Source organism: Acanthopagrus latus, chromosome 16 (assembly GCF_904848185.1).
Source record: "Acanthopagrus latus isolate v.2019 chromosome 16, fAcaLat1.1, whole genome shotgun sequence".
NCBI lineage: Eukaryota > Metazoa > Chordata > Actinopteri > Spariformes > Sparidae > Acanthopagrus > Acanthopagrus latus.
In genome coordinates, this window is record NC_051054.1 from 8,225,896 (window position 1) to 8,253,467 (window position 27,572).

Here is a 27,572-nt window from a genome sequence, read left to right on the forward strand (position 1 = left end):
AATTTCATTGTGCAACATTTGTCAATTAATGCTCTCGACTCCAACATAAGACCAATGCCAATTTTGTCTAAACGTGCGTGGAGGTTCCCATCCTGTCTCATAAGGCTAATTGCACTTCATTCAACGTACCTTAATCTAATAAATAAACTTCTCTCTGGAGCTCTCGCACCGGCTACATTTTAAGAGAAGTGTGTGTGTGTGTGTGTGTGTGTTGGGGGGGGGGAAACGATGCTCCATTAGACGGTTGCTTTTATCAAAACATTACAACACACACACACAAAAAAACAAGCATACAAACTTATAAAAAAAACAATAGCAGTTAATAAAGCACCCTGAAACACTAATGCAAAGTTGTAGATTTTTTTTTTCTCTCCCTCTTCTGTGACTGCTTATTCATGAAGTTGTACATTACCCCATTTTTTTTTTTTTTTTTTTTTTTTTTTTTTTTTGCCCAAAGACATTTGCAGAAGTGTGCGGTAAAGAATCTGAGAGGAGGGAATTGTGTCGACGGATGTGGAGGAAGTCATACATCAGTTCTTCAGTACACCTGTCCTGCAAGTTTGTAGTTTAAAAAAAAAAAAATTTGACAGACTGTTTATTCCTCTCATGTCTTTTGGTCTGAGTGTGTGCAGGACGAAGAGGACGAGGAGGACGAGGAGGAGGAGGAGGAGGTCACACACAGAGCGGCACAAATATGGGTCCTGGGGGCCGAGTCCTTCATAGAAAAAGGAGGAATGAAAAAAAATGTCCTCACTGTCTCCCCCCACCCCTCCTCCTCCTCTCCCCCATCAGTCTGTGGAGCTGACTTTCACAGCGCCGAGGCGGTGACCGGGTGGATGGCGTCGCGGTTCATGCTCTTGAAGGCCAGAGGGGCGGCGATGTCACAGCTGTGGGGAGATAGAGCACTGCCACTGGCCGGCTGCCATGTGGGTCCGGTCACATAGGCCGAGGTGGTGGCGCTGTACCCCATGTAGGGAGACACTTGGGTGGGAGGGTGGTAGGGAGGGATGCTGGGTGCTGTGACATAGCTGTTCACTGTGGGCAATCCATTCGGCGTCTGGGGACAAAAGGAACGAGAACGTTAGCAGGTGAAATTGATTTTTAAAGGTCGCTGCTCGGTGGTAGAAAATCGTGGTGAGCGATTCTCCTCCAACATTGGAAGGAAAAAAAGAAAAGGAAATTATTTGCCTCGTTAAATCTAGTCACTTAAGAGAGGAATGCGAGGCAGGGCCTCCACTTTTAGCTACATTATTTGGTGGCAGACCCTGCCACAGGTCAACACGCACACGCACACACACACGAGCAGTTGAGTTATAACAGGGGAAAGGCTGAGGCAAGCTGTAGGAGAAGGAAGAAAGTGAAAGGAGAAGCGATGTTGGTTGAATTGTAAACAGCAGAAATTCAAACTTCACAGCCACCACATAAAGAAAACCCCATTTTTCCCAATTTCTGATGAAAGTATGAATGATCAATTATGCGCCCTCATGCCCCTGGAACATATTAAACATGTATGAAAACCCCTACATGCATGATCGCCCATCTATGTCCGTATAATTTCGAACTGAGAGAGAGCGGACGCTTTTTTTTTTCTCCGGCGGCGGCAGTGATACACCACGTCAGACGATGGGAGACGGAGGCGGTCGGGGGCGCCACAAAACAGATGTCATGAGAGATTGAGAGTGAAAGGACAGGAAGAGGGGAAATATGATAGAGAATGAGGCGAGCGCAGGGTTCGAAGCATGAATGAATGGGCTTTGCTTTTCTGGCACGGCGACAGGACTTAACTTGAGGAATTCACCAAAGCATTTGACCAGGGAGGCTGAATTTCTGTTTCTGGGTGGTCTGCGACTACTGAGAATTATTTCTAAAATCGGGACCTTTTGGGATTCTTTGACCTCTTTGCACGACTGGCAAAGTCGCCGGCTATTTTTTGAAAATAGATGTGAAAAAAAATTAACTCGACATAACTTGACATTTGCGGTGATTATAAAACGTAACCATAGAGTGAAAACTGGATTTGTGTGTGTGTACACACGCCATTTAGGGTGTCTGCGGGTCTATGCTGAGTGACTGTGGGTGTCTCTCGGTGACTGCGGGTGTGATAATGCTGGAATGATCGACGCTGAGTTCACAAATGGGCTCGCAGGCTTGAGGCTGCGTTTTAAAATAATGTTTGCTTTTTTTGTTTCTTTTCCATTTAAATCAGTTTCTCTCGTTAAAGATTTTTCCAAGGATTTTCACATCTTCTGCATGTGTAACACAAAACTACAGCACAAATACAAAATGAGGAGGAGCGCCTCACAGTACGATGCACACAGAGAACATTAAATAAAAGTCATCAAAAGGTGTATTTGTAGCAGTGCTCCTGTGCCAGATTGTATCATTTGTTCAGACGTACCTGTTATTTTGTCCACCCGTACTTCACCACCAATTATCCATATAGGTGGATATACTATAAAACTGAATTATATCTAGACCCATCTTAAAATTTAGATTTACTTAATACAATACAATGCAAAAAAAAAAAAATCCACCCACATACAAAACTTCCATTTAAAAGGTGCGAAATTTAAAGAAAAAAATAGTTTTCTCTTCTTCTGTTGATGAGAATATTTAATTCTAATAACGTGCGTTGGTAATTGATGCCTTTCCTTTTATTCGGCCATCATTAAGAACAAGTAGTAAGCAGAATTGAATAATGAATAATAAAAGCAATGACGCCATTCATCCAAATAATTACAACTCAAACGGATTAACTTCGTCACGCTCGGATGCCTTTGTTTATATTTCAGATAAATCATTAAAGCCTTGGACTATTTGAAAACATCAATCTGCCATGAACAAATATATATATCTATATATATAGATATATATAATATATACACATATATATAAAGCAAGTTATACTTTTTTCGCTGCTGCGCGCACTGAGCTCGTGACTTAACCTTAAATCTAATTTAATGACGTTCTTCTTCTTCTTCTTCTTCTTTCTCCTCTAGTTAAAAACCTGAGAGTCCCATGGGTGCCCCTGCCCTCCGAGCAGCGCCTATAGGCCACATGTGAGCCCACTAACCGCAGCCTCAAACGACTCATATCTGACAAAACTCTTCAAAAAGTTGAAAATAAAAAATAAAAGACCTTTACCGCGTTTCTCCCAACCGTGAGGGAATTTAAAAATAAAAGGCCCTTGGCTCCAAGAAAATGTGGAAAAACATGACATGAAGAAGATAAACTGTCGTTTGAAAACTTGTTTTCAGTTTTTCGGCGTCCATTCCAAGACGATCCTCGCATGACATCTATCTGTTTTACCGTCTTCTCCCAAACACACAAACAGACTAATTTAACATCACATCTCTGCAGGCTGAGACGCGCCTGTATTAAAAGTCCTGAGTGACACAGGCCACGGTTAATCCTGGTGGAAAAGACTGCTCGCTTCACCATCCTTTGTTTTTCATGCAATAAACTCAGTAATTTATAGAGTTGTTATTTTCTGCCTTTTAATGGCTCACTTTTTGTCTGTGTGCGTGTGTGTGTGTGTGCAGCCGGTTGGCTAACCGCTCAGACAGTGTAGTGTGTCCACTCTGTTGCTGTTAACTTCAGAAGCGCTCCTAATCTCGCAGCATCGGCGCTGCTCTCCGCGCAATGAGCGCGATAAAGTGGCAAAATAAATTATGCGGCATGAAATTGTATTTTTTTTTTTTCCTCTTGTTGGTCTGGTTTGACGAGAAACGCGCCCTGTCAATATGAGAGAAAGCAAGCACGCATGCGCGCAAATATTGGCGTTATCATAGCCAAGGAAGACCAAAAAATGAAAGCCCACTTCACATAAACGTACTACATTTAGTTATATATATAAATATATATATATATAGATATATATCTATATTTAAAAAAAAAGGATATACAAATTGTTTAGAGGGTACTATATTTTTTATTTTGCCATGTGTTTTCATCCTTGAAAAAAAAAAAGAAATCCAACTATTTTTAATTTAATATGAAACTGTGTCATGTGCGCGATTCGGCGTCGATGAATGATTAAACCTCGCTCCTGCCATGTTTCAGAAGCGGCTATTTCACGCCTATTTGTCGCATTCAACACATTAAAACGCCGAAATATTAGGCCTGCGCGACTCTCGCCTCAGACAACGTACCAGCCTCACAGCGGCGTTACTTTCGCGCAAAAACCTGAATACAATTCAAAAAATGCAGTTTTCCTTATGGAGTTCAATATCTTGGCTAAAAAACCATGCGTGGATTCCAGCACTAAACCATCCCATTAAACAAAAATCATAATAACTCTGGGCCTGTGCTTGAATAATTCACCAGGAAAACCGAAAACACACCACATATCACTTTCCTGACTCATATTTTATGGGCCCAGCCAGTTTCTCTGAGTGTTAAGCACGCTACAATTAATTCCAAGCTGGAAAACAAGAAACGAGAGAATAGCTGGGCTGTCCCAAAAACTCTTTGACCCACTGATTATGAAATAATTCACACTCGGATGATTCATAAAAGCGGTGACCATGCAGCAGCGGCAGCAGGGCCTACAGGAACTGCAGCTTCAGGCCGAAATAAAAAAAAAAATTTAAAAAGAAATCAGATATTATAGCCAACATAAGGAGCGCATTAATGCTGTGAAAGGGAAATGACCAAGCCACATAATTATTATAATATTTAAAAAGGAAAAATACTTTGGTAGATTGACAGCCTTGGTTGCCAGAAGGTTTGGATACACTCCTTTTCACTGGTGCTGCATTTGAGCTGAATAAGAAAAATGAGAGGTGTCCATTTTTGTTTTACCTGTGTGTATTTTGCTTCAGGGTCTAAATGCGGTTTATCCACGCCATTGACTAGTGGAGAGCTTGCTGGTGGGAAATTAGTCCTGCTTATAGCGCTCCATTCTTCTAGTTTGGCGCTGGGAAAGGATGGACTGTCACTAACTGGGGGGGCAAAAAGAGAAAAAAGAGAAGAGAGAGGAGAGGAAAAATCAGAGGGGAGATTTTTTTTTTTTTTTTTTTTTTTGGAGGTTATGAGGAAAAAAAAAAAAAAAAAAAAGACCCTCACAGACCGGTGATACTAACCCATGCAGCCATCAGCAGGCCAAGGTTAGCCAGGCTGCATGAGACAATAAACCCTTTGACATTTTGCACTGGAGCGCGGTTATTTGTCATCTGACGCACAATTAGCTCATATATCAATGGAGCTCCGCGCGCGTAAAAGTTTGCAGAGAAACCAGACGAAACGCCACCTTTGATCGCCTTTTCTCAAACATTCACGCGATCAGATATTGTGTCAGTTATTATACTGTCTTATTATCTGCAGGTGACGCTTCTTAAAAAATGGAGTTTGAGATATTTCCTCTTATTTCTGTAAAAAAAAAAAAAAAATCCTCTCTAACCGTGATTCATTAAACGTCACCAGGCCTCAACTTTTTTCCTCTGTTCAGGATTTCGAGTAAAAACCCGGCTGAACTCTTGTGAAAGTAAAATAACCTTTAAAAGTGAAAGTAAAGGTGTTTTTGGCTCCACCTGAGGTTCAAACTGAGGCCCCGAGCTGGAGATGTGCAGACAACTCTGAGGGTCAGAGACGTTTCAAACCCACCAGAACTGTCTTCCTGTCGGGGGACCATTCAGATCGACTTCCGCCGTCTCCCTCCATTCGTGAGTGACTGACATTATATTGCACTCAGTCGTCAGAGTAAACACTTGGAGAGGCAAACCCACTGAAGTCAGAACTTTTGACAAAGAGCCCTTTTTGCGTAATACTGTCGATGCGCGCGCCTGAACTCACCCACAACAATCGACTCCATGCAGCCTGTGTGTGTGTGTGTGTGTGTGTGTGTGTGTGTGTGTGTGTGTGTGTGTGTGTGTGTGTGTGTGTGTGTGCCCAGCGTGCGCGTCAAAATGAAAGAGAATAAAAAGAGTTAAAATAGTTCATGATAAACAATCCTGCACGTTTCCTCATATATATATATATTTACTAAAATCCAACATTTTCCATAAATTCCAAATTATTTTTATATATTTAAAAGAAAAAAAAAACAATCGAACCGGTTAAATCATTTTGGTGTAAAATGAGACTCTCACCTCACCAAAAGCACTGGAAAACTAAGCATTCAAAAACATCTGCTAATAATTTACAAATGCACCAATTGTTTATGAAAGCACAGCCCTTTTCCTTCATCCTTCATCCTTTATCTCTCTGTGATTTCTCGTGGATATGTGCGCGACATTCGTCTTGTTTAGATTCCCCCGAGTTCGCCTGTGCAGAGGAGCCGGCCCGTGTGTTTTTCAGCGCTGGGCAGCCATGAATCCTGACAGCAGGACTTGCTTTTGCCTCACAATGGACTTGACAGCGCTTCCCACCCCCCCCACACACACACCTTTTTTCTCTCCTGCCACTGGGAAAAAACAAGGGCTCTCAGAAAAATATCCCCTCTCTCTCTCTCTCACACACACACACACACACAAAACACCGAGCCGGCCATTAACAACTGATTTATGCCGGATCCTGTTTCAACTGTTTCCAAAACAGTTGTGGCCTGGAGTCCGAGTCCAAACGCAATCTGGGCCCCTACCTGCAAATGCGACGCGTTATGCGACAAACAACACGCAACCAGAAGCAAAAGCAAGCGAGGAAAAAAAAAACCGCGTCTGAATGCGAGCTGCCGGCTCCTCCGATGCGGCGGCGCGGCACAAAATGTCTGCAGCGTACCTCGTTTTTGATGCGCTTCACCTCCACCGCCTTCTCCCTCCGCTGTCCCTCTAATATTCCACATCCGCCTCTTAATTATTACTGCGAGCCGGACCATCTGTTCCTCAGCTAACCTGCGCTCCCTTTTTCAAATCAATATCAGCAGGCAGGTCAAATGCCACTGAAACTCTCTCTGTGACCCCCCCTCTTCTCTCTCTCTCTCACCGAGGCCTGTGAGTTTATAACATCCCGATAGTTACTTTCGGAGGCCTATAAAGGACAATTAGAGTAACTCAAAGAGGAAAATAAATCCACTTTCTCTGTCAAACACACACGCGCGCACACACACACACACACACATTCGCACTCTTGCGCGCAAAACCCCTTCAAAAGTTGTTTGAATGTAGCGCAGTAAACAAATGCAACCCGCCCCCTTCCGTGCAGCCATGCTTACTTTGTTGCTCAGTAATAGACCGTATCCCCAGAATATCTGTTACAGAGTGCGAGGAGGGCCATATCCTGTGCATGGCCATGTGTCCGGGAAGGGTGGGCATGCCAGGGGGAGTGGGCACTTTGGACGTCGGATATGAGTACAAGTGGTTGTAGGGTAACGTTGGTTGTGGCGGTGGATGAGGCGCCTGCTTGCCCGACTCGTACTGGCTCTGCTGGGACAGATTCCCGATCTTGTTGCGCAGGATCCGACTGATGGAGCTGACGGAGGGCAGATTGAATTTATCGCAAACCCCGTCGGCGAGTAGCCTGTCCCGGATCTCCCAGGCAAAAATCCCCGGGTCTCTCTGCTTGTATGTCCGTATGTGTTTGACCACGGTGGGTGTGGTGACCCGCGGCTTGCTGCCTCCGATGGCCCCCGGGAGGATGGAGCCGGTCTCGTTGTAGCGGGCCAGGATCTTGCTGACGCAGCCGTGGGAGACGCGCAGCTGCCTGCTGATGTCACAGGGTCGAATCCCGAGCTGGGCCAGCTCCACTATCCGGAGCCGGATGGCGTTGGGGAGCGGCCTGCCGTTCACGAAAACACCGCCGAGCTGGTTCACCTCACCGAAGGCTGGCTCTGGTGTCAGAAACAAACACACAAGCAGGCCGAACAATGAGAAAGTGATTAGGTAACCAAACCAAGGCCCTGCCAAGCTGTGACCCGGGTTAAACCACACATGTGAAGCCTGATATTTCTTACCAAACACACCAGAGTGCACAATCAAATCTGGCAAAGATGGTAAGTGTTAAACTGAATTTTTAATCATCTTATTCCAAGTTTTTTTTTTTTTCATTATTATCATTTGTGAAACCAAAACTACCCCACTGTGTAAAAACATCTTTACGCACTAGCGCATATTTTTGAACTTCATGCGTTTCCACCCATAAAGTTTCCCTTAAACTTCCTTAAACACCAGATTGTGACTTACAGTTAAGTATAATGTTTGGGTGAAAAGTACCAGCCAGTAGCTGACTGATAGCTGTCGTTCACGCAGGCTTAACTTCACACGGATGTCCAGCGCTCACTGCCAGAACTCATGCGTAAACTGGCACATGTAACGATTCAGTCTGCTGGCTTCTTCCCCGCTGGATCTGCAGCTAAAACGACCCGCCAAAACATCTCCCACAGACAAAATCTCGCTGTGTTTTTCCCCACCTTGCCGTTGGACCGCTCGCTTGCATCCCTAACAAGAAGCAAAAAAAAAAAAGAAAAGAAAAGAAAAAAAAAGAAAAGAAAAAGAAAAACCCGACACGACACTGAACTCACCCATAGTGTTAAAGCCGCAAACGAAGAATACGGTGTCCGGTTCGTGCCTCCTGCGTGGGTCCTGCTCCGCGTCCAGCGTGTCCACCGTCCGAAACCGCGTCCAAGAAAATCGTCTTGCGCGATAAGGAACAAGAGGAACAAAAATCTCGATCTGTTTCCTGACGGCGCTGGAGACAGGCTTACATTTCAATCTGTTGAAATCAGGAGGCTGGACTTCCAACGCTTCTCCCCCAGTCATTGGCTCCGCTCGCCAATAGACTTATGAGTTTGCTGAGAGCCGCGTTGCTATTGGTCCAAAAGTTTGACATGACAACTCCGCAGAGATTCCCCCCAGTCCTCCTCCTCGTCCTGCTCTCTCCCATCAGAATGCAAAGCTGTGGATATACCACCATGAATGCGTTTGTTATTGAGACAGATAGGGTGAGTATAATGCCATATCGAGACCCTGGATCAGATCTCCACATGTTGAGCTGTGCTGGGGGGGACAAATCTAAAAGGATGAGATGAAGCTCATCGTGGTGACGAGGAGCCATCACCTCAGAAAGTGTTTCATGAAAGCGCACAAACTTCTGCAATTAAAACCTTTCAAATGAAATAAAAACGTATCATTCACTTCATGCTGAAGTTTTGTTTTGTTCATAAAAGAGATTTAAACTTAAACTCAAAAGTGCAAAATTGAGAAAACATAAAAGGTGGAGAACCTGAGTTTGGGTGGCTTTTACGCTCCACTACACCACCCTTCATCTCAGCCTTTTAAATGGCATCATTAAGGAAATGGGAGGAAATGAATGATTGGTTTTTGAGTAATGTGATTGGCCGGGTGATGTTTGTAAATTGTATCTCCAGCGCGCTGGAGGATTATCTCACTTTATTCCCTCATTTGTCGCCCATGGTCTTTTATTTATTTTCATTTGTGTTTTTCACATTCTGACTCTCCTTTACGCATCAAGCACCGGCTGCTACACTTTGTTGAAAAAAATAAAACACGCCAAAAAAACAAATCCCTCACGGTGGTGATGTTTGGATGAAAATGAGGCGATTACACGTGTTTCACCTCTGGAAGGAATCCCCCCAAGTCGAGCAGTTTGCAAAATAAACGCGCGCCAGATTTATCTCTCGTGCCAATTTTAAATTGAATTTTCTGTGATTTATTTTCACGTGTGTGTGTGTGTGTGTGTGTGTGTGTGTGTGTGTGTGTGTGTGTGTGTGTGTGTGTGTGTGTGTGTGTGTGTGTAACGACGGTACACTTTAAGGTGTTGTTTTAACTCTCTAACATTCGCCTCTACATTTTACACCGAGCGTCCATTTGATTTGCATTAAGGCTAAAGGCCAAACTCTTTTTTTTTTGGCAATTACGCACAGAGAGCATTGACGCACAAATGATAAAGAAACGACCTTTTAAGTTTCAGCCTTTCCATAATTACATTTCAGACCCAAAGCTTGCAGATCTTATAAATGGATTATTTTCTAACTTTACTACCTCTGCTCTCAGGAAAGAAAGAAAAAAAACACTCACAAGCAATAAGAAAGATTTGTTGCTTCCCGACACGAGAAACAAACACACGCCATAACTTTGCGCCTTCGCTCTCTTTCCCTCCACTCTCACTTTGACACATGCTTTGGGTTTTCTCGTGTCATATTTTTTTTCTTTTTAAAAAAGGCCAAGGCGCATGACTGACCTTCATCTCTGCGCAACCCCGAGAGGGATCAACGTGCGTGTAAACATCAAACAGAGGCGCTCCTGTACAGCCGTGCAATTAGGATTATTGTTGAAAAACCCTCTGCTGACATTAAACACCGACGCGTCTGTGAGGGGCCAAAATGTACACAAAGTGTTCCCCAGTATTTGTTTCAGCACGGAGGCTGGTGAAGGGGGGACATACTACTGTATACCTATATTTGTTTTGTTTTTTATTTCCCACCTTTTCCAGGATGGAACAGCTCTCTGAAATTGCGCGCGTCACGGCGCGTTTTTGGCGTCAGTGCGAGTCACTGTAAGGAGGCCTAATTTAACACTTTTCTGGATATATTTGCGTTTACATGTCGGTTTATTTCACCTTTTTAATTCACTCTTTTTGTCCTGCACCCCCACCTGCCTGCCTGCCTACTCACCCGGCTCAGCTCCCAGGCCACTAATGCGTCAAGGATAATGTTTACCGTGGGGAAACGTGCTCCGCTTGTTTCCATTGAGGTTCCTCCGGTGGCTGAAATAACACAAGGTCAGCGGTGAGGGATCAAAGGTCTCCATCGTCTGGATTTTTTTGGGGGGTGAGGCTGAGCGGACACCTTCTCCCTTTTTGCTGCTGTCGCTGTGATCTGACGGATGTTCACCTGAGGATGCTGCAGCCGCGTCACCGGGCTCATCTGATTAATGACATCATAGGACAACTGCAGAAAGTTAACTTTAAATAGCTGGTGTGGAAAAAATATATATATTTCGGGATGTTGAACGCAACATTTAAAATGCCCATACAGTTACATTATTATGATTATTATAATTATTGTTATAATAATTATTGTTTTAATTATTGTTATTTTCATTATCATTATTACAATGATTATCATAATTATTATAACTTTTGTGTGTGTGTGTGTGTGTGTGTGTGTGTGTGTGTGTGTGTGTGTGTGTGTGTGTGTGAAGCTCACCGGCCCAAACTCGTCCACAGTCGTTTATCAGACAAATTGTGTAACAATGGACTGAGAGGCCTCGGCCGCCGCTCTCAGCGGGAGGACACGCCGACTTATTACACTCACTCATTCCCTCGTCTCGTGCCGTCTTGCTTGGTTTGGCAGCAGGATTTGTCCTCATGGGCCTTTGCGTCACAAACGCTGGGGAGATTTGCTGCAGACGTCTCATGATAAACGCAGCAAAAATGTTTTTTTTTTGTTTTTTTTATGATGGTTCTGTCTTTAAAGTGTGTTTGTTTGAGGGGGTGAAGATATAATGTCTTGTTGCGTTTTGGATGTGCAGTAAGTGTAACAGCACTCAGTGTCAGTGTGACTTTTTTATATATAAATAATATAATATTCTAATAATTCCGTCTTGTTTGCAGTAACGAAACGTCTTCTGCGGAGCTTCCCCCCACATCAAGTTTAAGGTAAATGAGTAAAAAATAATAATAATTATATATTATATTATATATATGTATATATATAAAATGTGTATTAAAATGTTTTTAAAAAGTGAGTGAAGTTCTGTATGCCACACGTGTTGACCTCTTGAAACTTTCTCCCTCCTCCGTGCACCTTTGCAGCAGGTGACTTTGCGCCAGAAGCCCTAAACTTTACAAATATAATAATCTCTCAACAACACCAACAACAACAAAAAAAATATTTTAAAAAATATCTTAAAATAATAAAATAATTTTGTTTTACACTTTGAAATATGAGGGTTGGAAGGCAGCTCATTTATTATAATAATAACAACTCTAAAAATAATTTTGATGTGTCCAGATTTCTTCTTCTCTTCCCCCTTTTTTTAGATCAGCTCTCGTCCCTGTTGGAGTTGCTTCATGATGTATCGCTGCTCTGCTCTGATCTTCTACCTGTTTGTGTGTCGCAGCTTTCTTTTCACGTTAAATAGTGTTTGCTTAGGTCCTGACTGGTTTCACGGGCCGAGCAGGTCAGAGATAATTTACTGTGCTGCTCCGTTTCAGATGCGTTTGTCCCCGACAGAGTGACGGAGCGTCTCAGGTGATGCCCACCGACAGGATGGCGCGCAGAGAAATGGAAGCTAAGAAGGAAGTTTCCAGGTGAGCGTGTAACCTGTGATGACTCGGTACGCCTTCATCCACTCTGATGTTCATCTCTCTGCAAAATCAAATCTCAGCGGGTGTAAATCACACAGCAGCTCCAGTCCCCCTTTTTTTTCTTTTGTTGCTGGAGACTTGCTTTGTCATAAAAGTGTGCCAGGTGGCTTTTCTGTTGACATGTACACAGTGTACTGCCATAAAGTGCGCTGATGGCAGCCACTCCCGCCTCTGCTATCTCCTTCATGTGTGAGCAGAGGTTTTGTTTTGTTTCGTTTTTTTTGTTTGTCTGTTTTTAATTTTAGGACAAGTGAAGACTTGATAGACTTTGTTTTCTCAGCTGCTGTCGCCGCAGCGTGTGAGAGAGAGAGAGAGAGAGAGAGAGAGAGAGAGAGAGAGAGAGAGAGAGAGAGAGAGAGAGAGAGAGAGAGAGAGAGAGAGAGAGAGAGAGAGAGAGAGAGAGAGAGAGAGAGAGAGAGAGAGAGAGAGAGAGAGAGAGAGAGAGAGAGAGAGAGAGAGAGAGAGAGGGAGAGAGGGAGAGAGGGAGAGGGAGAGAGATACCTGTTCTCCACGTCAGGTACACGAAGTCAAACAGGCGGATTTAGGTTCCAGATTTCGATGAAGTTTGATCGAAGAGACGGTTCGGTGTTATTCTGCTTCCATTTTACGCGCGTCTGCGTAAAAAAACAAAAACAAAAAAAGTGTATTAAAATCAGACGTCAATCAGTAATATTTCTATATTTGAATCTGATCGAAATTCAACTCGGTCTGAACGCGTCACACAGTCGAGGCATGTTCGTCATCTGACAGTGAGATTAAGGTAATCTGTGCGCCATTAGTCAACGAATTAACGCAAACGAGTAACGATTTCATAAATAAAAGTAACAAAAACAAAAACAACAACAAAAAAACGGCGTCTCATTATTTACATCTCGACGAAAAATTAGGTCGGAATCAAAAAGAATCAGACGTTTAATTTGTGGACATGTTTTTACATGTATTGTTTGGATTCGCGTTTATTATTATTATTATTATTATTATTATTATTATTATTTTTATTTAGTTTTATCCCAACCTGTCAAACACATTTATTCACCTGTGCAGAGTGATGAGGACGATTCCTCCATCAGCCACAAACACCTGAGCGTTTCATCAAAATGTCCAAATTACAGCCAGGTCACAAATATCATTCGTTCTGATATTTTATTTATTTGTTTGTTTGTTTGTTTGTTTTAATATCGTCTGATCTCTTTAATGTACTAAATGAAGATATATTCTTCTTCCAGAGCTGCGAGCAGTTGACAAGAAATGCAGGCTGTACGAGGCGGACGGATGCACCATCACGGCACAAAAGAAGTCACGAATAATCGATAAGATGACGTCATTTAACAGGTTAAACGGAAAGACTCGAGTGGTCGCTCGGTCCTGGCTCTGGGGCTCTCAGATGTGTATATTTTTATATTATTTTAATCAGCTGTAACTTGATGGTAAATTAGATTTTCGACGCAGGAACAATTAGAACAACTCAAGCGGAAAGTCCAACAATAAGAGCGCTGATTGCAGCTGTTTGTTCATTTATTCATGCGCTTGTGTCATTTTTGAAGACACAGGCTCAGCCCCCGTGTTGTGTACAGCATATCATCACAAGGTGACAAGGTGACGTTTATTTATCCTTCAACAAAGCCAGAAAAACGCAAAAACGAAATATTGAAAGTTACAGATCACAGAAAAAGAAACAAAAACTATTTAATATGAGTGTGGAAGATAAATTGAGCAGTCTCTCACATTATTATTATTATTATTATTATTATTATTATTATTATTATTATTATTATTGTATCATAATCTAGTTCCAAACATTTAACGCGGATGGATCTGACACCAGACATCACTTAAACTTCTGGTATCCAGAGAGAAGAAGTTCCGTTAACTGCTTCTTCTTCTTCTTCTTCTTCTTCTGCGTCTTCTTCGTGGGCCTGGACAGATTTTTCTCAGAAATCTGCAGAGAGCGGGTGGTGGTGGTTGGGTTAAAAAGAAAAAGGAGGGGGTGACAAAAAAGTTCCCAGTTCCCGGTTTTGTGTTCCCAGTAAGATCCTGTGGGGAAATCCAAGTCACCACTAATAGGTTGTTATGGGGGAGGACGCGCAGTGATTTCTTGCTTCGCGGAGGGTTTGGAGGTCTGTCATCTCATACTAACTGTCCCCAAACTGACTGACGTGTGCAACAGGATACACACGCGTGGAGAGTTATGGTGTGTGTGTGTGTGTGTGTGTGTGTGTGTGTGTGTGTGTGTGTGTGTGTGTGTGTGTGTGTGTGTGTGTGTGTGTGTGTGTGTGTGCTTTCAGAAACAAGGCCCGAGCAGTTTGTCATCCAAACGCGCCACTAATCCGGGTTATTAAGGCGGAGAGGTCGGTGGTGTCGCCTCCAGCTGCTCCATACAAATCAGATAAGACCGCGGGGGCTCTGAGCGTGCGGAGGCTGCCAGCCTAGCAGGGACACGCCGTCACTCGGGCCGGCGCCTCTACAATAACCCGCACCGATGACTCCTAACCTTTGCGGCCCGAGCGGCGGTGACACCATTAAAGCCTCCTTCTGCAGGTTAGCACTTCTCCCGGGCTGAGTGGCCCGGTAACTTTAGTGCGGCCTTAATGAGGACGAACGCGGGTTAACGACGTATGTAGTCGTGTTTCAGGGGCCAGGCCCCGGAGTTCAGCGGAGAAGGGGGACAGAAAGAAACAATATTTACGACACTTTTAAGCATACATCACTTTGACATCTGTTCGTCTGGCACCTGGCACCCATTAGCATTAAATATTTCATTCCGCCCTAATTTGGAGCGCTTTTTGTCCCGAACCAAGGACACCGGGAGGAGGAAAAAAAATAATGGAGAGTCGTACCTTTTAGTGCGCTTTTTTTTTCTTCTTTTACGCGGCGTTTTACTTTTGTGCCCCGAAAAGTGCAAATGGGGTGTTGATGCAGACCACACCGCCGCGTCGTGCGCCCAAAACTGCGAGGAACCGTTGAGTCATACCTGGATTGGATTTATATTGAATTTCCTGATCCATTAAGACTCAGAAGAAGAAGAAAAAACATTCCCGCAATTAGTCAACTCTCGGGCTGCACACGAGCGTCACATTTTATTTTATTTTATTTTATTTTTTTATTTATTTATTCTATTTTTTTACACAATGTTATTAGATTACCGAGCAGCAGCGAGTGTTCAACATCCTCATAAACAAACAGAGTCAGATGCGTAATGTCAGTGAGGGTTATGCTGAGGAACGAGTCCTCTGATATTATTTTTTGGGGGGGTTGGTTGTTTGATGAGCCGGCATGTGGTCTGCTGCCAGGAAAATGAACCAGCGTTTGAATGATAGAAATCAGAATAACTTCTCTTCCATTTCTTTTTGGTTTCAGTTCAGTGATGTAACCCTTTCTCCCTGATGGGGAGGAGATCAGGTCACAGGCCGCTGAAGCAGCGCCTAAGGCCTCCGTGCGGCGCGGTGGCACTCCCAGCATGCAAATGGCGTCAGACCGGTGCTAATTATTGCTGTTTGCAGTGACGAGTGTCATTGTTGGTGGAATCTGAAGCAGCGCGTCTTGGCAGGAGGATCGAATACAGGGAGGTGAGTTGATTTTGGAATGAAACGGAAGTTGTGAGAGGAGACATCCAGCAGCAGATGTTCCTACAGTCAGACCTTTAGGGGTAAAACATCTGTCCAGCTGCTTCCTCATCGCCAGTGATCAGAAATGTTAAAGCAACTTATTTTATTCTGTAGTTGTTCTTGTTCTTGGTGGTCAGACTGTCTGCAGAGGGTCACTGATGCTGCTGCTGTCACACCGAGGACGCGCAAGGCCGTTTAATCTGAAATACGGTGGCGCCATCTGGTGGGACACAAACGCCAGACCTCAAAGAATATTCAGCAGTGGCACAACATGAGCAGCCTGCAAAGACAAAGAGCTCTACGTCATGTAACTTAAAATGGTAACCCTTCATTGTTGACATGTTTTTTATTAACCATTTTTAAGCAAATGTTTATCGTAAAATTGCAAATGATGTTTATAAATCTTCACAACAGCTTAAAAAATAGATCACAAGCATTTAGTCCTTTCTTAAAACCATGAAGTAAAGCTTGATGAATAATAAATGTACCATTTATTGATATTATTATCATTATATCATTACATCGAACAGGCAAATACAGCACTTTTCTCTCCACTGCATTAATCCAACAGCTTTAGTTGGATACTTTTCTGATCATCATTTTTCTTTAATATCTGTCCATGTTCAATGTCTCCACATCTGGTGGTCCAGACTGTGTTTTAACATTTGCAAGCATGTCACCACTCGGCGTTGTGGGCACATCGGTTTGCGACAAAAAGCTGGATGTTGTCGTCGAGACCTCGGGACTTCTCTCCAGCTGTGCTGTTGGTGAGCAAAGCAAATATACTTTAAGCAAAAGACATGATCTTTTCCTGACACTAACCAAGTCGTTTTGGTGCCTAAACCCTAACCAGAGCAACATAAAACTTAACCTAAAAGTAAAGTTTCAACATACATGTGTTTTCTCAGAAATGCGCATTGGCAACATTAACCTACATCACCCATATTTACTCTGGCGAGTGGGTTGCAGTGTATTGGAATATCTGGAAAATGCTTAATCACAAAACTAAAAAAAAGTGTACTTTTAGGCATATGTGGTAAGTTGTGATGACTTCTCACTTTCTGACACACATTTTCAGATTGATTACAAACCAAACAAACCATAAAAACAATCAGCAGACTCATTCCTAATAAAACTAACCTTCCTGCAATGAGCTCCACTTCAGCAACTTGCAGCAGCGTGAGTATTTTTATATATACTTTCTGTTGTTGTTAGTTATACTTAACATTTTCAATGAAGGGCTTACTAAAGAAGACTCTTTACAGCGTTGCATCAGTGCTTCTGAATAAGTTACACCTCCTCCACCCCTGGTTGCAAAAGCATTGCCCCGAGAGTGAACTGAACTCCACCCACAAGAGCTGAGGAAGGCTAAAACACGAGGCGTCTTGACAGCTTTTCATCAGTGTGTCCTGCAGAGGGCAACCAAGTATCACACATGTGCAACAAGTCAGACAAGCAGCAAAGTCAGTTCAGAGTCTTTGTCGGCGCTCAGAAGTGAAGAGGTTTCGTGTTCAGGAAGTCAGACATGAAAAGGTTTTTCATTTCTCATTGCGGGATTGTCAGAACTGTCAAGAGATCGGTGGTTCCACTGGCAGTGACTGATGCCTACATCCCCTGTTTCCTCCAGGCATCGCAGTCTGGGAAGAAAAAAAAAAACCTATTAATCTCCACCGAGCCTCATGTAATAACGTCTGCACACTTCCCTCCATGCCTCAGAAGTTTGAGAAAGACAAGGTTTCAGTCACACTTGTATTTGATAGATCATGCACACTGACGGGCAATCTTTCAAACTGTCCAGGTTAACAGTTAGTGAAGTATAGCAAAAAGTACATTAGGAATACAAAGCCATAGATCAAATCATCAAACATACATCTTATATGTAAATATTGTGTCAAATTCATCATCTCATGCACAGAATTACAGATGTTCACAAATATATTGCATTATATTGAATTTATAACGTTATTTTGATTGTCTACACACGTGTTCAGAGGACAGGGAGAGTTACTGTGACATTCCCACAGTTTTCACTCGCACATCTTTTCATTCACATGCTTTCCCCCACAGCCTCACACCTACGTGGTGTTGGTGGAACCTGCCTTCTCCTCTCCAAGAGGTTCAACACTGACCATCATCGGATCTTCTAAAGAGCCTGTTATGATGCACGTAAGTGAACTCAAATGTCTTCACTTCCAAGCATCATGTCGACTTATAGATATAACAGAGTGAGTTTGGCACAGGCACGGGTGTTTCCCACGTTTGGTCTTGCTGTTGATCTTGTTGTTGATCTCACATGTATTTTGTCCAGAGAATTGCAGTAAGTATTTCTTTGACATAGGACAAAATAATACACAGAGATTTGATAATGTGATCTTTTGCTCTGTTGCTTTTAAAACAGATCAGTCTGATGATGTCGGCAACTTACCGGGACTTAGATCCACCCTGACCGGCGGCTCAACTCAAAAGTAAGTGGTAAATAATTCTATTTTACAGACTTTCTTGTCTTACATTGACCTGAGATGATGAACCAAAGTGTTGATATTTAATCATTTCCTGTAAGTCCAATCAGAGCAATGATTGATCGCTACCTTTTACTGCTGAAACATTTCATGTCGCCTTATTTCTTACTTTCGAACACACTTCTCCACACTTTGATGTCAGGACTTGCCCGTCGATGTCCCACTTCCCCCATGTTGCGTAGCTCCTTTCATGACAATCCCATCGGCACACATGTCTCAAAGCTCTGTATCAACAAACCTGACTTCCATTTTTACACACTTTCACTAAGCGGCGCACACACACTCACACACTCTCACACACAGCTGCCTCATGATCAAGCGGCCTCACAAGACTCCAGTTTACTGCGGAGAGAGTGATGTGGCTGCCAAGTCATTATCCCCCCCCACCCCTCACAGCAGCCCCTCTCCAAAATGCTAATGGTATTTACAGGACTGGGAGAGAGGGAGAGGACACCAGCGGCAGGTGCAGCTGCTGGAGCATCGTGAGGAGTAACAGAGGGGGTCATTGTGGATGTTTAGGTGATGGATAATCAGATAAACATCCCGGGCTTTATCTTTTCTTTCTTTTGCTCGACTCACAAAAGCTCCCAGTTTGAGACGCCGTGTCGCGGTTAGAGCCGGAGGGTGTTTGCTTAGAAGATGTTAACTTTGATAGCGTTGATATCTGATTTGAATTATGTAAATCATGTAAAGATTTATTCAAACAACACTTTTAAAAACTTGAGTTTAGTCAAGTGCTGCACAATAACAGCAATTACCAGTAAGCAAAGGCAGAATAAAAGGAGATAACTGCATTTTCTCCTCCAATTTTGTCACATCACAGTCTGTTGAGATGATGAGCATGTTTTTGAAAGCTTTTTTGTGGCTCCAGAGACGACTGATTGAAATCTGACCGATCGCCTTATGTGGCATCACATCAGCTTACATAAGGCACCCACATCTCCAACCAGACTGTCATGGCCAAGTTGCATTGTGGGTAATGCAGGTATCAAGTCTTCTTCCACCTCTCTACGCTTATATTTTGAGTGTTAATTTGCCAGAGACAATTTTTTTCTCCATATTTCTATAAATATTGTGTTATCATGAACTTATTTGGCCACAATAGCCTTGTTGTAAAAATCTGCATTACATCTGCATACATTGTTTGAATTATTAAAGTACATATATTCATTATCCCTCATTGAAAAAATAATAATAATCTGTCAATATGCAAATACCAACCTATGATGTGCACTCTTTTAATCACACTTGTGTTACTTTCACATTGAACCATGAGCTTTGAAACTCGCTGTGATGTCACAAAAATGATGCTCCGTGTACGTGTCTCTTAAATGTCAGATTTAAGTTGAGCACAGAGAAACTTTTGCCCTTCAGCAGATGAACTTGAAAACATAATTTTAGTGTTAAACTCTCCACAGTGAGGGCCAAATATCCACATGAAGTAACAAGAGGCAGAACACATTTCTGAGTGGAGGGAGATTTAAACAAGTAAGATTTAACACTGGAGTCAGCAGCTCTATGTGGCTCAGTGTTGGCTGATCAGTCTGCAGCACATTCATTGGGTCTCCTCGGTCGCTCGGGTCTGAGCTGTCACTTCAGCTGCTGAATCCGGAAACCATGTGAGAAAAATCTCCATTTGGCTAAGCCGAGGGAAGGGATTGGGAATGGAGAGCTGAACAACAGAGTAAATATTTGGCAGTGGAGAGCTCTTGGGAGCTGCAGAGGACCCTCTCTGGCTGAAGCCTGCGGGTGTTAAATAGATTAAGTGGCTGCTGGGTCATTGTGGACAGAGAAATTCCCGCTCTTTGGACATGACTTCTCTTTGCCTTTGCGTGTTTTTGCTCTCCAATCGAGTGCCCTCTGTAAACTATCCACTCCAGCGGCCCTGCGGTACTGTAATCCGCTGGTGTTTGTCAACCGCTGGGAGGCTGTTGTGTGCGCAGGGAAGGGAAGTCCGCTCCCTCAGTTATTGGTGATGCAAAATCTCATCTCAAAAGTTGCCCCGTGGTGTTTGTTTTCAGAGGGGAAACTCGTGCGTAATGTGCGTAAAGAGCGAAAATGATATATGTTTTGGGGCAACACTACAGGTCACCGACTCGATGAACTCTGAAAATGTAAACGGGATTTAATACGTCCTGAATCACACACGTAATATTGCTCCCGGACTATAGACTTGGCGGCAGCAGACGCGGAGCAGTAGATAGTGTCCCGGATCCCTTTCAGCTCCATTCAAAACCATGACAACACGGAACAAGCTCGGATTTATCCTGCAAAGTTAAAGGACATTGTGCCGGGGCGTCAATCAGGCATTATTGCGGGACTGAACAAATGCAAAATCTTGACTGGAACAAATGCTTCCAACGGGTCTCGGACGCGGGGCTACATTTTCCCCTTTTGTTCCCCTCCTCTGGTTGGCATGTATTTGTGTTCCCTCTCGTCCGACCACCCAGGACGCCCGGGGAGGCATGTCCACCAGCACTCTCCTTCCCCGGCCTCATGCGCCTCGCTGAAGTGGATGAGGGCCCGATATCAATATCAAATACGAGTGTGTGGGGGGAGAAGCCCTCCCCACATACGGCTGGATTCACGCTTTGCATTTAATGCGTTTTATATGTGCGGAGAGACAGAAAGAGACGAGAAGTCAGCGCGGACATGTTCCGATCAGACTACTTTAGCATCAAGTTATCAAATCTTTTAGACTTTTCCAAATATCATACTAAACAGACGCGCTCCATTGAAGTTCCGTGCGTGAGGCGTGATGGATGATCAACAATTAATCTTGATTACCAATTAATAAAATCTTGTCAGCACTCATCGCTCACCGCTCCAATTTGTCAAGAGCTGAGGTGGGAAAAAAAGCCTGTTTGGAGGTCCAAGTGAAGAAAAAACCCTACATATTTACAATCGATTTGTCTTTTGCAGCACAATTAATAATAAACACGTTAGTCAGAGCGCATTATTCAACATCCGGAAACACCATAGGGACATTTAATAAGTGTTCATAAAACAACACAAGTACAGAAGGATGATTTAAACTTCTTTAAGAAGACATGTTTGGTATTTTAGACAACTGGTTCAGTATTAGGTCACATTTTATTGAGTTATTTTTGCACTTACTTACTTATATATTTACATATTTGTCTATTTATGTATTTTTTAACTTGTTTTTTTATGTTTCATTTTATTTATATACCTTGATTACTTGCGTATTCATTTACTAACTCAGTTATTTACTCATGAATGAACTTACTTACCTTATATTCTTACTTACTTATTTACTTTTTATTTATTCAGTGACTTACCTCATGTGCTCACACACTTACTAACTTATTTACTCGCTAATCTATACATTTATTTACTTTCTTTTCTTACACACTGATGTATTTGTTCATTTACCTAGTTGCCCGCACTTAGTGATTCATTTACTTACCTTATTTGTTTATTCATTTATTTATTCATGTACTCACTTACCTACTTCACGGTCCTTCACTAATTCGTGCCCACAAGAGGAGTTTGAAAATAAACGAATAAACACTTAAATCTGCCCATGACAACGTGACATAGTGTTCAAAACTATTTTTTTGAACGTTAAAGCAAAGTTGGACCATTTATTTTCATCTGTCGTGAGCTAGAATATCATCATGCATCATCCAGAAGGCTGGAAAAAGAAAAAAAAAAAAAGAAAGAAAGAAAAAAAGAAAAGATTTCCCTGTTGAAAATTCCCTAAATATGCCTTAGGAATGTTCCGGGGGAGAGAGAGAAAAAAAAAAGCATGTTTGGGAGTCTTCCACATCCATAAACGTCCAAACTTCTCACGCCTGTAATTAATACGCCTCTAATGGACGTATTAGTTAAACCAACTCGCGGGCATCGCGCTAATTGCTCACTTTGTATGCAAATGTTGGACACGTTGTTTGGGCCAGAGGAGGAGGAGGAGGAGGAGGAGGAGGGAGGAGGGGGAGAGTTTGATGATGGGACGGGCTCTGTTGTCAGTTGCCACCCAAGACGTGATTCAGCTCCAACAATTACCATTATCTGTTTTCCCCCAGTTTGACGATACGGGACGAATCTGTAATGATGACGAGTGTTTCCTTCGCTCATTGTTGAGGCGTTTTTCTCATTCCGCACCTACCGTCATTGGGTGACAGCACTCCAGCCATTCAGGTGCTCGGCGGAGGAGGAAGAGGAGGAGGCTTTATAAGCGGCGCAGCCTTGTGTGTGCGGCTCATGGAGTGCGTGTTTGTGTAAACACTGAGCCCGGCGCACACATTGGTGTTTGGACAGCGCGTAAACGTGGAGAGGAATCCGCTGCGTCTTTTTTCTTCTTCTTCTCCTCCTTTGGATAGATTCACTTTGAGGACTTGAGTGTTGTTGTTGTTTTTCCTCTCTCACACGACAAAACAAACCCGGAATACGCGCACAGGACGCGATGGCTGCCGCCAACAAGTTCAGTTTTTCCGTCAGGAGCATCCTGGATTTGCCCGAGCAGGATGCGGAGGCTGCGCCGCGGTCCTCCCCGGTTTACTCCTCCTGCTCCTCCAGCTCGCCCTACACCTCCTGGATGGACTGTGACCGGAGTCCTTGCATATGTGAGTACATGACGAGGATGTAGAGCGCAATTTATTCAAATATCCACCAACCCTACGCTTAATGTATTGCCATTTGTGTCTTTATTTTAATGTTAACATCATGTAGTTTTATTTTGAAATTATAAGATAACAGATGGATAGATGGATGGATAAAATGCGTAATATCTCATGATTTCACATGATTTTTGACCAACCATCGTCACGTATTTCCGCAGCTTCAGATGAAGGGAGCCTCGAGGCCTCCCCGGACTCCACCAAGCCGGACGACTCGTCCCCGGACTCGGAGCCCGACCAGAGCAAAAAGAGCAAGAAGCGCCGCGTCCTGTTCTCCAAGGCGCAGACCCTGGAGCTGGAGAGGCGCTTCCGTCAGCAGCGCTACCTGTCCGGGCCCGAGAGGGAGCAGCTGGCCCGCCTCCTCAGTCTGACCCCCACCCAGGTGAAGATCTGGTTCCAGAACCACCGCTACAAGATGAAGAGAGGCCGGGCGGAGGGAGGGCTGCAGGACGTGGAGATACCGCATCCTCCTCCGCTGCTGCGTCGCGTCGTTGTTCCGATCCTGGTCCGGGACGGGAAACCATTTCACACCTGCTTACTCGACACGGAGAAATCCGGCTGTTTACCTCCCTCTCCGGGGGTTCCGTTCCCCTTAGCCTACCCGTCTCTGCAGCACCCGTCCCCCGTCGCTCTTCCTCCTCGGTACCAGCAGCACTTTCCCACCGCCGCGGCCTCCAGATTCGCCTGGAGGGACTTTTGGAGCGACTCTGTCGCCTTTAACTCCTTCAAGTGAAGTGGAGGCCTCACTTCTTCAATGCACGGACTCATTTAGAATTGCATCAAATGTTTTCTGAATGTTTTTGCAAATTTTTCGAGCAACTTAAACATTTAGATGTTGACTATAGAACGAAGGATATTTTGCACATTTTTATTTTGATATTTCTGCGCGTGTCTGTGACTATTTTTGACTATTTTCCTCTCATGCATGGGCTTACTGGTGTAGCCTGAAGGCTTTTTTTTAATTATCCAGTGAGATAATGCATTTGTATGTGAGGCTGTTCAAACGTAATATTTTTTACAAATAACTTTTGTTGAGACAAAGACAAAAAAAGTAGATGGAGATAGAAGAGGTAGCAGCAAAGCCACTATATTACCCTGAAGTCTGAAGGAAGAAATGTTTTTTGTTGTTCTGTCTTTTTTTTTTTTTTTGTCTTTAAGGAGACTTTCTTTAAAGGTGTTAACTGTTTAAACTGTTTCTTTTTGTGAACGAAATAATTAATAAAACGTTTCTCATATTTTGATGATAAATCTGACTGTGCAGCGTGCTTTTATTTTTTTCAAGTGTGGGCCCAAAAAACTAACTTTCTCTTGGAGAAAATCTATCTGGGTTTTTCTTTTCTTTGAAAAAAAAAGTGCATTTAACCTCTTCCAGACGCAGTTCCATCTAATATATAATCTAATTCATAAAATCTAAAATATGTAGCAGGTCGTGACAGGGGCTCGGAGGTTTTTAGAATGTTAAAAAAAAACTAATTATGCACCCAGAAGCTGAGCAAACATCACTCCCCTAAAAAGGCCCAGCTTTTGGTTAAGCATAAGAATACCCAGCAAACATTACAGCCTCTCACACTATAGCACCCTGTTGTCGTCTGGGCCCATGGGCTGCCTTTCACTTTTATACAATTAACTTTTGTTATTCTAAAGCAGGAGGGATAAATACGGCCATTACACTGTGGAAGATCTCGGTTTGTGTATTGGGGATATGATATTTTTAAGGGTGCAGGGTGGGAGATCGGCTTTCTTCAGATAATCTCAAGTAATTTACCAGATAAGAGAACAGGTGCAGTCGGGGAGCAAGATGCTTTTAAGTCCAGGAATATGCAAGAATAAGAAGAGGTTTTTATGACTGTTTCTGGTTTGGCACAGCAGATTTTTAATTCCTGCAGCTGTTAAAAGCCTCTGAACCACCGGGCATCATGGATTTTAGAGCACGGCTTGCGGCGTTGGTGTCAGCAGTTCCCACTCCCGTGAAAAATATGCCTCGGTGTTTAAAATCATGTCAGTATTTCATCAGTGACGAGGGGGGTCTTCTGCTTTCACGCCCACTATAATGTTGTTTGCTCGTCCTGTGACCCTGCAGCCCATCGTCCCTGTCACCTGGCCCTTTGTCCCCCACGCTGGGGCCACCTTGCATCACATATGGAGGGGACTGGCCGAACCCCTCAGCCCGCTGCATCTCCCCTTAAACACTCTTTTTGTCTGCGTGTCTCCCCGTGAATGGACCATTGTCCCCCATCCAAAAGGGACCGAGACAAAATCTTTAGTGTTTCAATTCCCGTGATGTTTAATCAGTCCCTGCGACAAATTTATGAGGTTTAACTGCACAATGGCGTTTTAGAGCATCTCGGGGTTTAAGGGTGACAAAGACAGGCTTTTAGAGGTTGCCATTGGTTTTTTAAGTTGGTCAGAGGAATTGTCTGAAAAGGATGGGCTTGTATTAGCCTGCCCATCCTATAGTTTTACTCACTGCTCTGCCCCCGGGGCCCCTTTCAGGAAAGTTATAAGGTCCACATAAACTAGGGCCACAGGAGGAGTTTTGTTAAGTTGTTGCAAATCACATTTAATATGTATTAGCTGCTGATGGCCCTCAGAGACAAAGACACTGATTGTATTTTCTCAAATTCTACGAAGATCATTTATTGGCATCTTCTTGCTTGCGTGAGCATTTAAAAACAGAGAATAAAAGAATCTGTTGGTTTGTCTTCCATCCATTTGCAAACACTGACTGTGTGAGAACGTGCAGTATAGGCAACAAACTTAAGAAATTATAATGTTTTCTTACTTTGCTCAACATTTTAAACATCGGTGCCTGATTATGATCACGTTTCAAGGCGACGAAGACGTATAATTTTAGTTCATAAGGCTGTCATCTATTTGCCGTTATGTGAAGAGCCACCGCAGTGTTTATGTTTGTTGGTTGAATGATGAACATCTAATGACTAAATTAGCAGTTTACTGACTTTTCTGTGAGCCTGTATGAGCTCTGCACTATTTTGAAGTGAGACTCCAGTTTGATTTACTGCCTCTCCTGGAGCTCTGAGTGACGTGCCGCCAGCCTAAATTCACTGCAGGTGAATGGCAGCGGCTGAAGAGAGGAGATGGCACAGACAGATAGTCAGTTTAGAATTAATGCTGGCAGTGCACTTTTCCTGCAAACCGTAGACATGATGCAACTTTACTTTTTTTTTTTTTATGCTGCAGTTTTGCTTTGCTTATTCAATTTGCATGTCGTAACAAGAAAGTGCTTATGCTCTTGTTAGGTTTAGGCAGAAAATCCACCTGGTTACAGTTCAGAAAAGATCTTGTTTTGGCTTGAAATGCCTGTTTTGGTCACCGGAAACTTGGAGCTGGAATTTGCCCCTTTCTAAAGATCTTCAGTGTTGTCATGTTGTCATAACACAAACTAATGCCAGTAAATGACAATGGTGTCTCTCCTGACAAAATTCAAAAAGTTAAAAACTCAGTTTTGTTTTTTTCCAAAGGTCAAAGGTCAGATCATAGGTATTACTTAAAAAGGCTCTAATGGCTCTAATGGCACCAAAATATATGTATTTTATCCACATCACAATTTTAAAGTCATTGTTCCTCACAGGATTTGTGTTGTGTGCTCATGAATTGAGTGTTTTACATACTGGTTGCAAAATGTATTGGTACAGTTGGAATAATTAGTTCTCAGGCTCCCTACTACAATGATCTTAAATAAAAATATGTGTAAAGGAATATCACGTAGACATAAATGGACCAAAATGTCAGAAGGATCTGAGACATAAAAGAGCGCAGCAGCTAATACAGAAACAGAATAGTGAAATCTTACTTATCTTACTACCCATGGAAAAACAAAAGAAAATGAGTCCCACCTCATAAATCGATTTCACTAGAAATAAGTCTCTTGCCCAGTTATTTCAGTGATTTGAAAAAAGAAGTGTCCCGATGAAATGAACGGCTCCAGAGGCCCGTCTGCAGTTCACTCAGTGGAACAATGTGTAGATATGTGCATTCTTAATCCATCAAAATTGAAATAATAAAAAGATAAATAAAGAAAAACTATCCTAAAAAACAAGAAATAACCCAAAGGAAATAATGAAAATATTTAAAGAAATATTTAAATATATATATAAAGAATAACTATATGATAACAAAAAACAACAAAATATTTAATTTTTCAATTGTTTTCAAGATATTTAAAAAAATTTAAAAATATCAAAGAAAATTACAAAAAATAGCAAGAAAACAAAGAAAATACTTTTAAAAAAAACAATAAAATAATGCAAAAATAACAAAAGTTGTATTTTCACTACCAGGTAAACAGGTAGTAATAAATACATAGAGTGATATTTAAACAGGCGTCTGCTGCTTATGACCCAGCTGTCCACTAGATGGCGCACCAACACACAGGATCAGCTCTCACCTCGGGCAGCGGTTCTGACTGGGCGTCGTGTTCGGCTCTGTTGGCTGCAGACTGCCGGGGATCCACTAGAGGTCGCGCTTCACTGGGGAAACACCACGTGTGTAATCTGAGTCTCCCTCCAGCATGTCGCTTT

At 42.9% G+C, this 27,572-nt stretch overlaps 2 protein-coding genes across 8 annotated transcripts; one reads left to right on the forward strand and one right to left on the reverse strand.

Moving 5' to 3' along the window:
* Positions 1 to 571: 571 nt before the first annotated feature.
* pax9 (paired box 9) lies at positions 572 to 8,779 on the reverse strand. 2 transcript variants are annotated; one of them, XM_037125104.1, is made up of 4 exons: positions 8,456 to 8,779; positions 7,151 to 7,765; positions 4,804 to 4,943; positions 572 to 1,057 (listed from the first exon to the last, which is right to left on the reverse strand). In XM_037125104.1, exons 1-4 carry the CDS (start codon positions 8,691 to 8,693, stop codon positions 809 to 811), a joined length of 1,242 nt encoding a protein of 413 aa, XP_036980999.1. In that variant the 5' UTR covers positions 8,694 to 8,779; the 3' UTR covers positions 572 to 808. The 2 variants fall into 2 exon arrangements, with proteins under 2 accessions (XP_036980999.1, XP_036981000.1); XM_037125105.1 differs by lacking the exon at positions 4,804 to 4,943.
* A 2,756-nt stretch (positions 8,780 to 11,535) lies between these two features.
* nkx2.9 (NK2 transcription factor related, locus 9 (Drosophila)) lies at positions 11,536 to 24,229 on the forward strand. Of its 6 annotated transcripts, XM_037125459.1 has the most exons (10): positions 11,536 to 11,553; positions 12,112 to 12,207; positions 13,491 to 13,596; positions 15,622 to 15,830; positions 16,007 to 16,189; positions 16,520 to 16,636; positions 17,937 to 18,035; positions 18,268 to 18,334; positions 22,438 to 22,977; positions 23,193 to 24,228. In XM_037125459.1, the coding sequence occupies exons 9-10, from the start codon at positions 22,818 to 22,820 to the stop codon at positions 23,762 to 23,764; spliced, it is 732 nt and encodes a 243-aa protein (XP_036981354.1). In that variant the 5' UTR covers positions 11,536 to 11,553; positions 12,112 to 12,207; positions 13,491 to 13,596; positions 15,622 to 15,830; positions 16,007 to 16,189; positions 16,520 to 16,636; positions 17,937 to 18,035; positions 18,268 to 18,334; positions 22,438 to 22,817; the 3' UTR covers positions 23,765 to 24,228. The 6 variants fall into 6 exon arrangements, with proteins under 6 accessions (XP_036981354.1, XP_036981356.1, XP_036981355.1 ...); XM_037125461.1 differs by lacking the exons at positions 11,536 to 11,553; positions 12,112 to 12,207; positions 13,491 to 13,596 and adding exons at positions 14,557 to 14,802; positions 16,948 to 17,048; XM_037125460.1 differs by lacking the exons at positions 11,536 to 11,553; positions 12,112 to 12,207; positions 13,491 to 13,596 and adding an exon at positions 14,557 to 14,802 and having other exon boundaries at positions 22,812 to 22,977; positions 23,193 to 24,229.
* Positions 24,230 to 27,572: the final 3,343 nt, after the last annotated feature.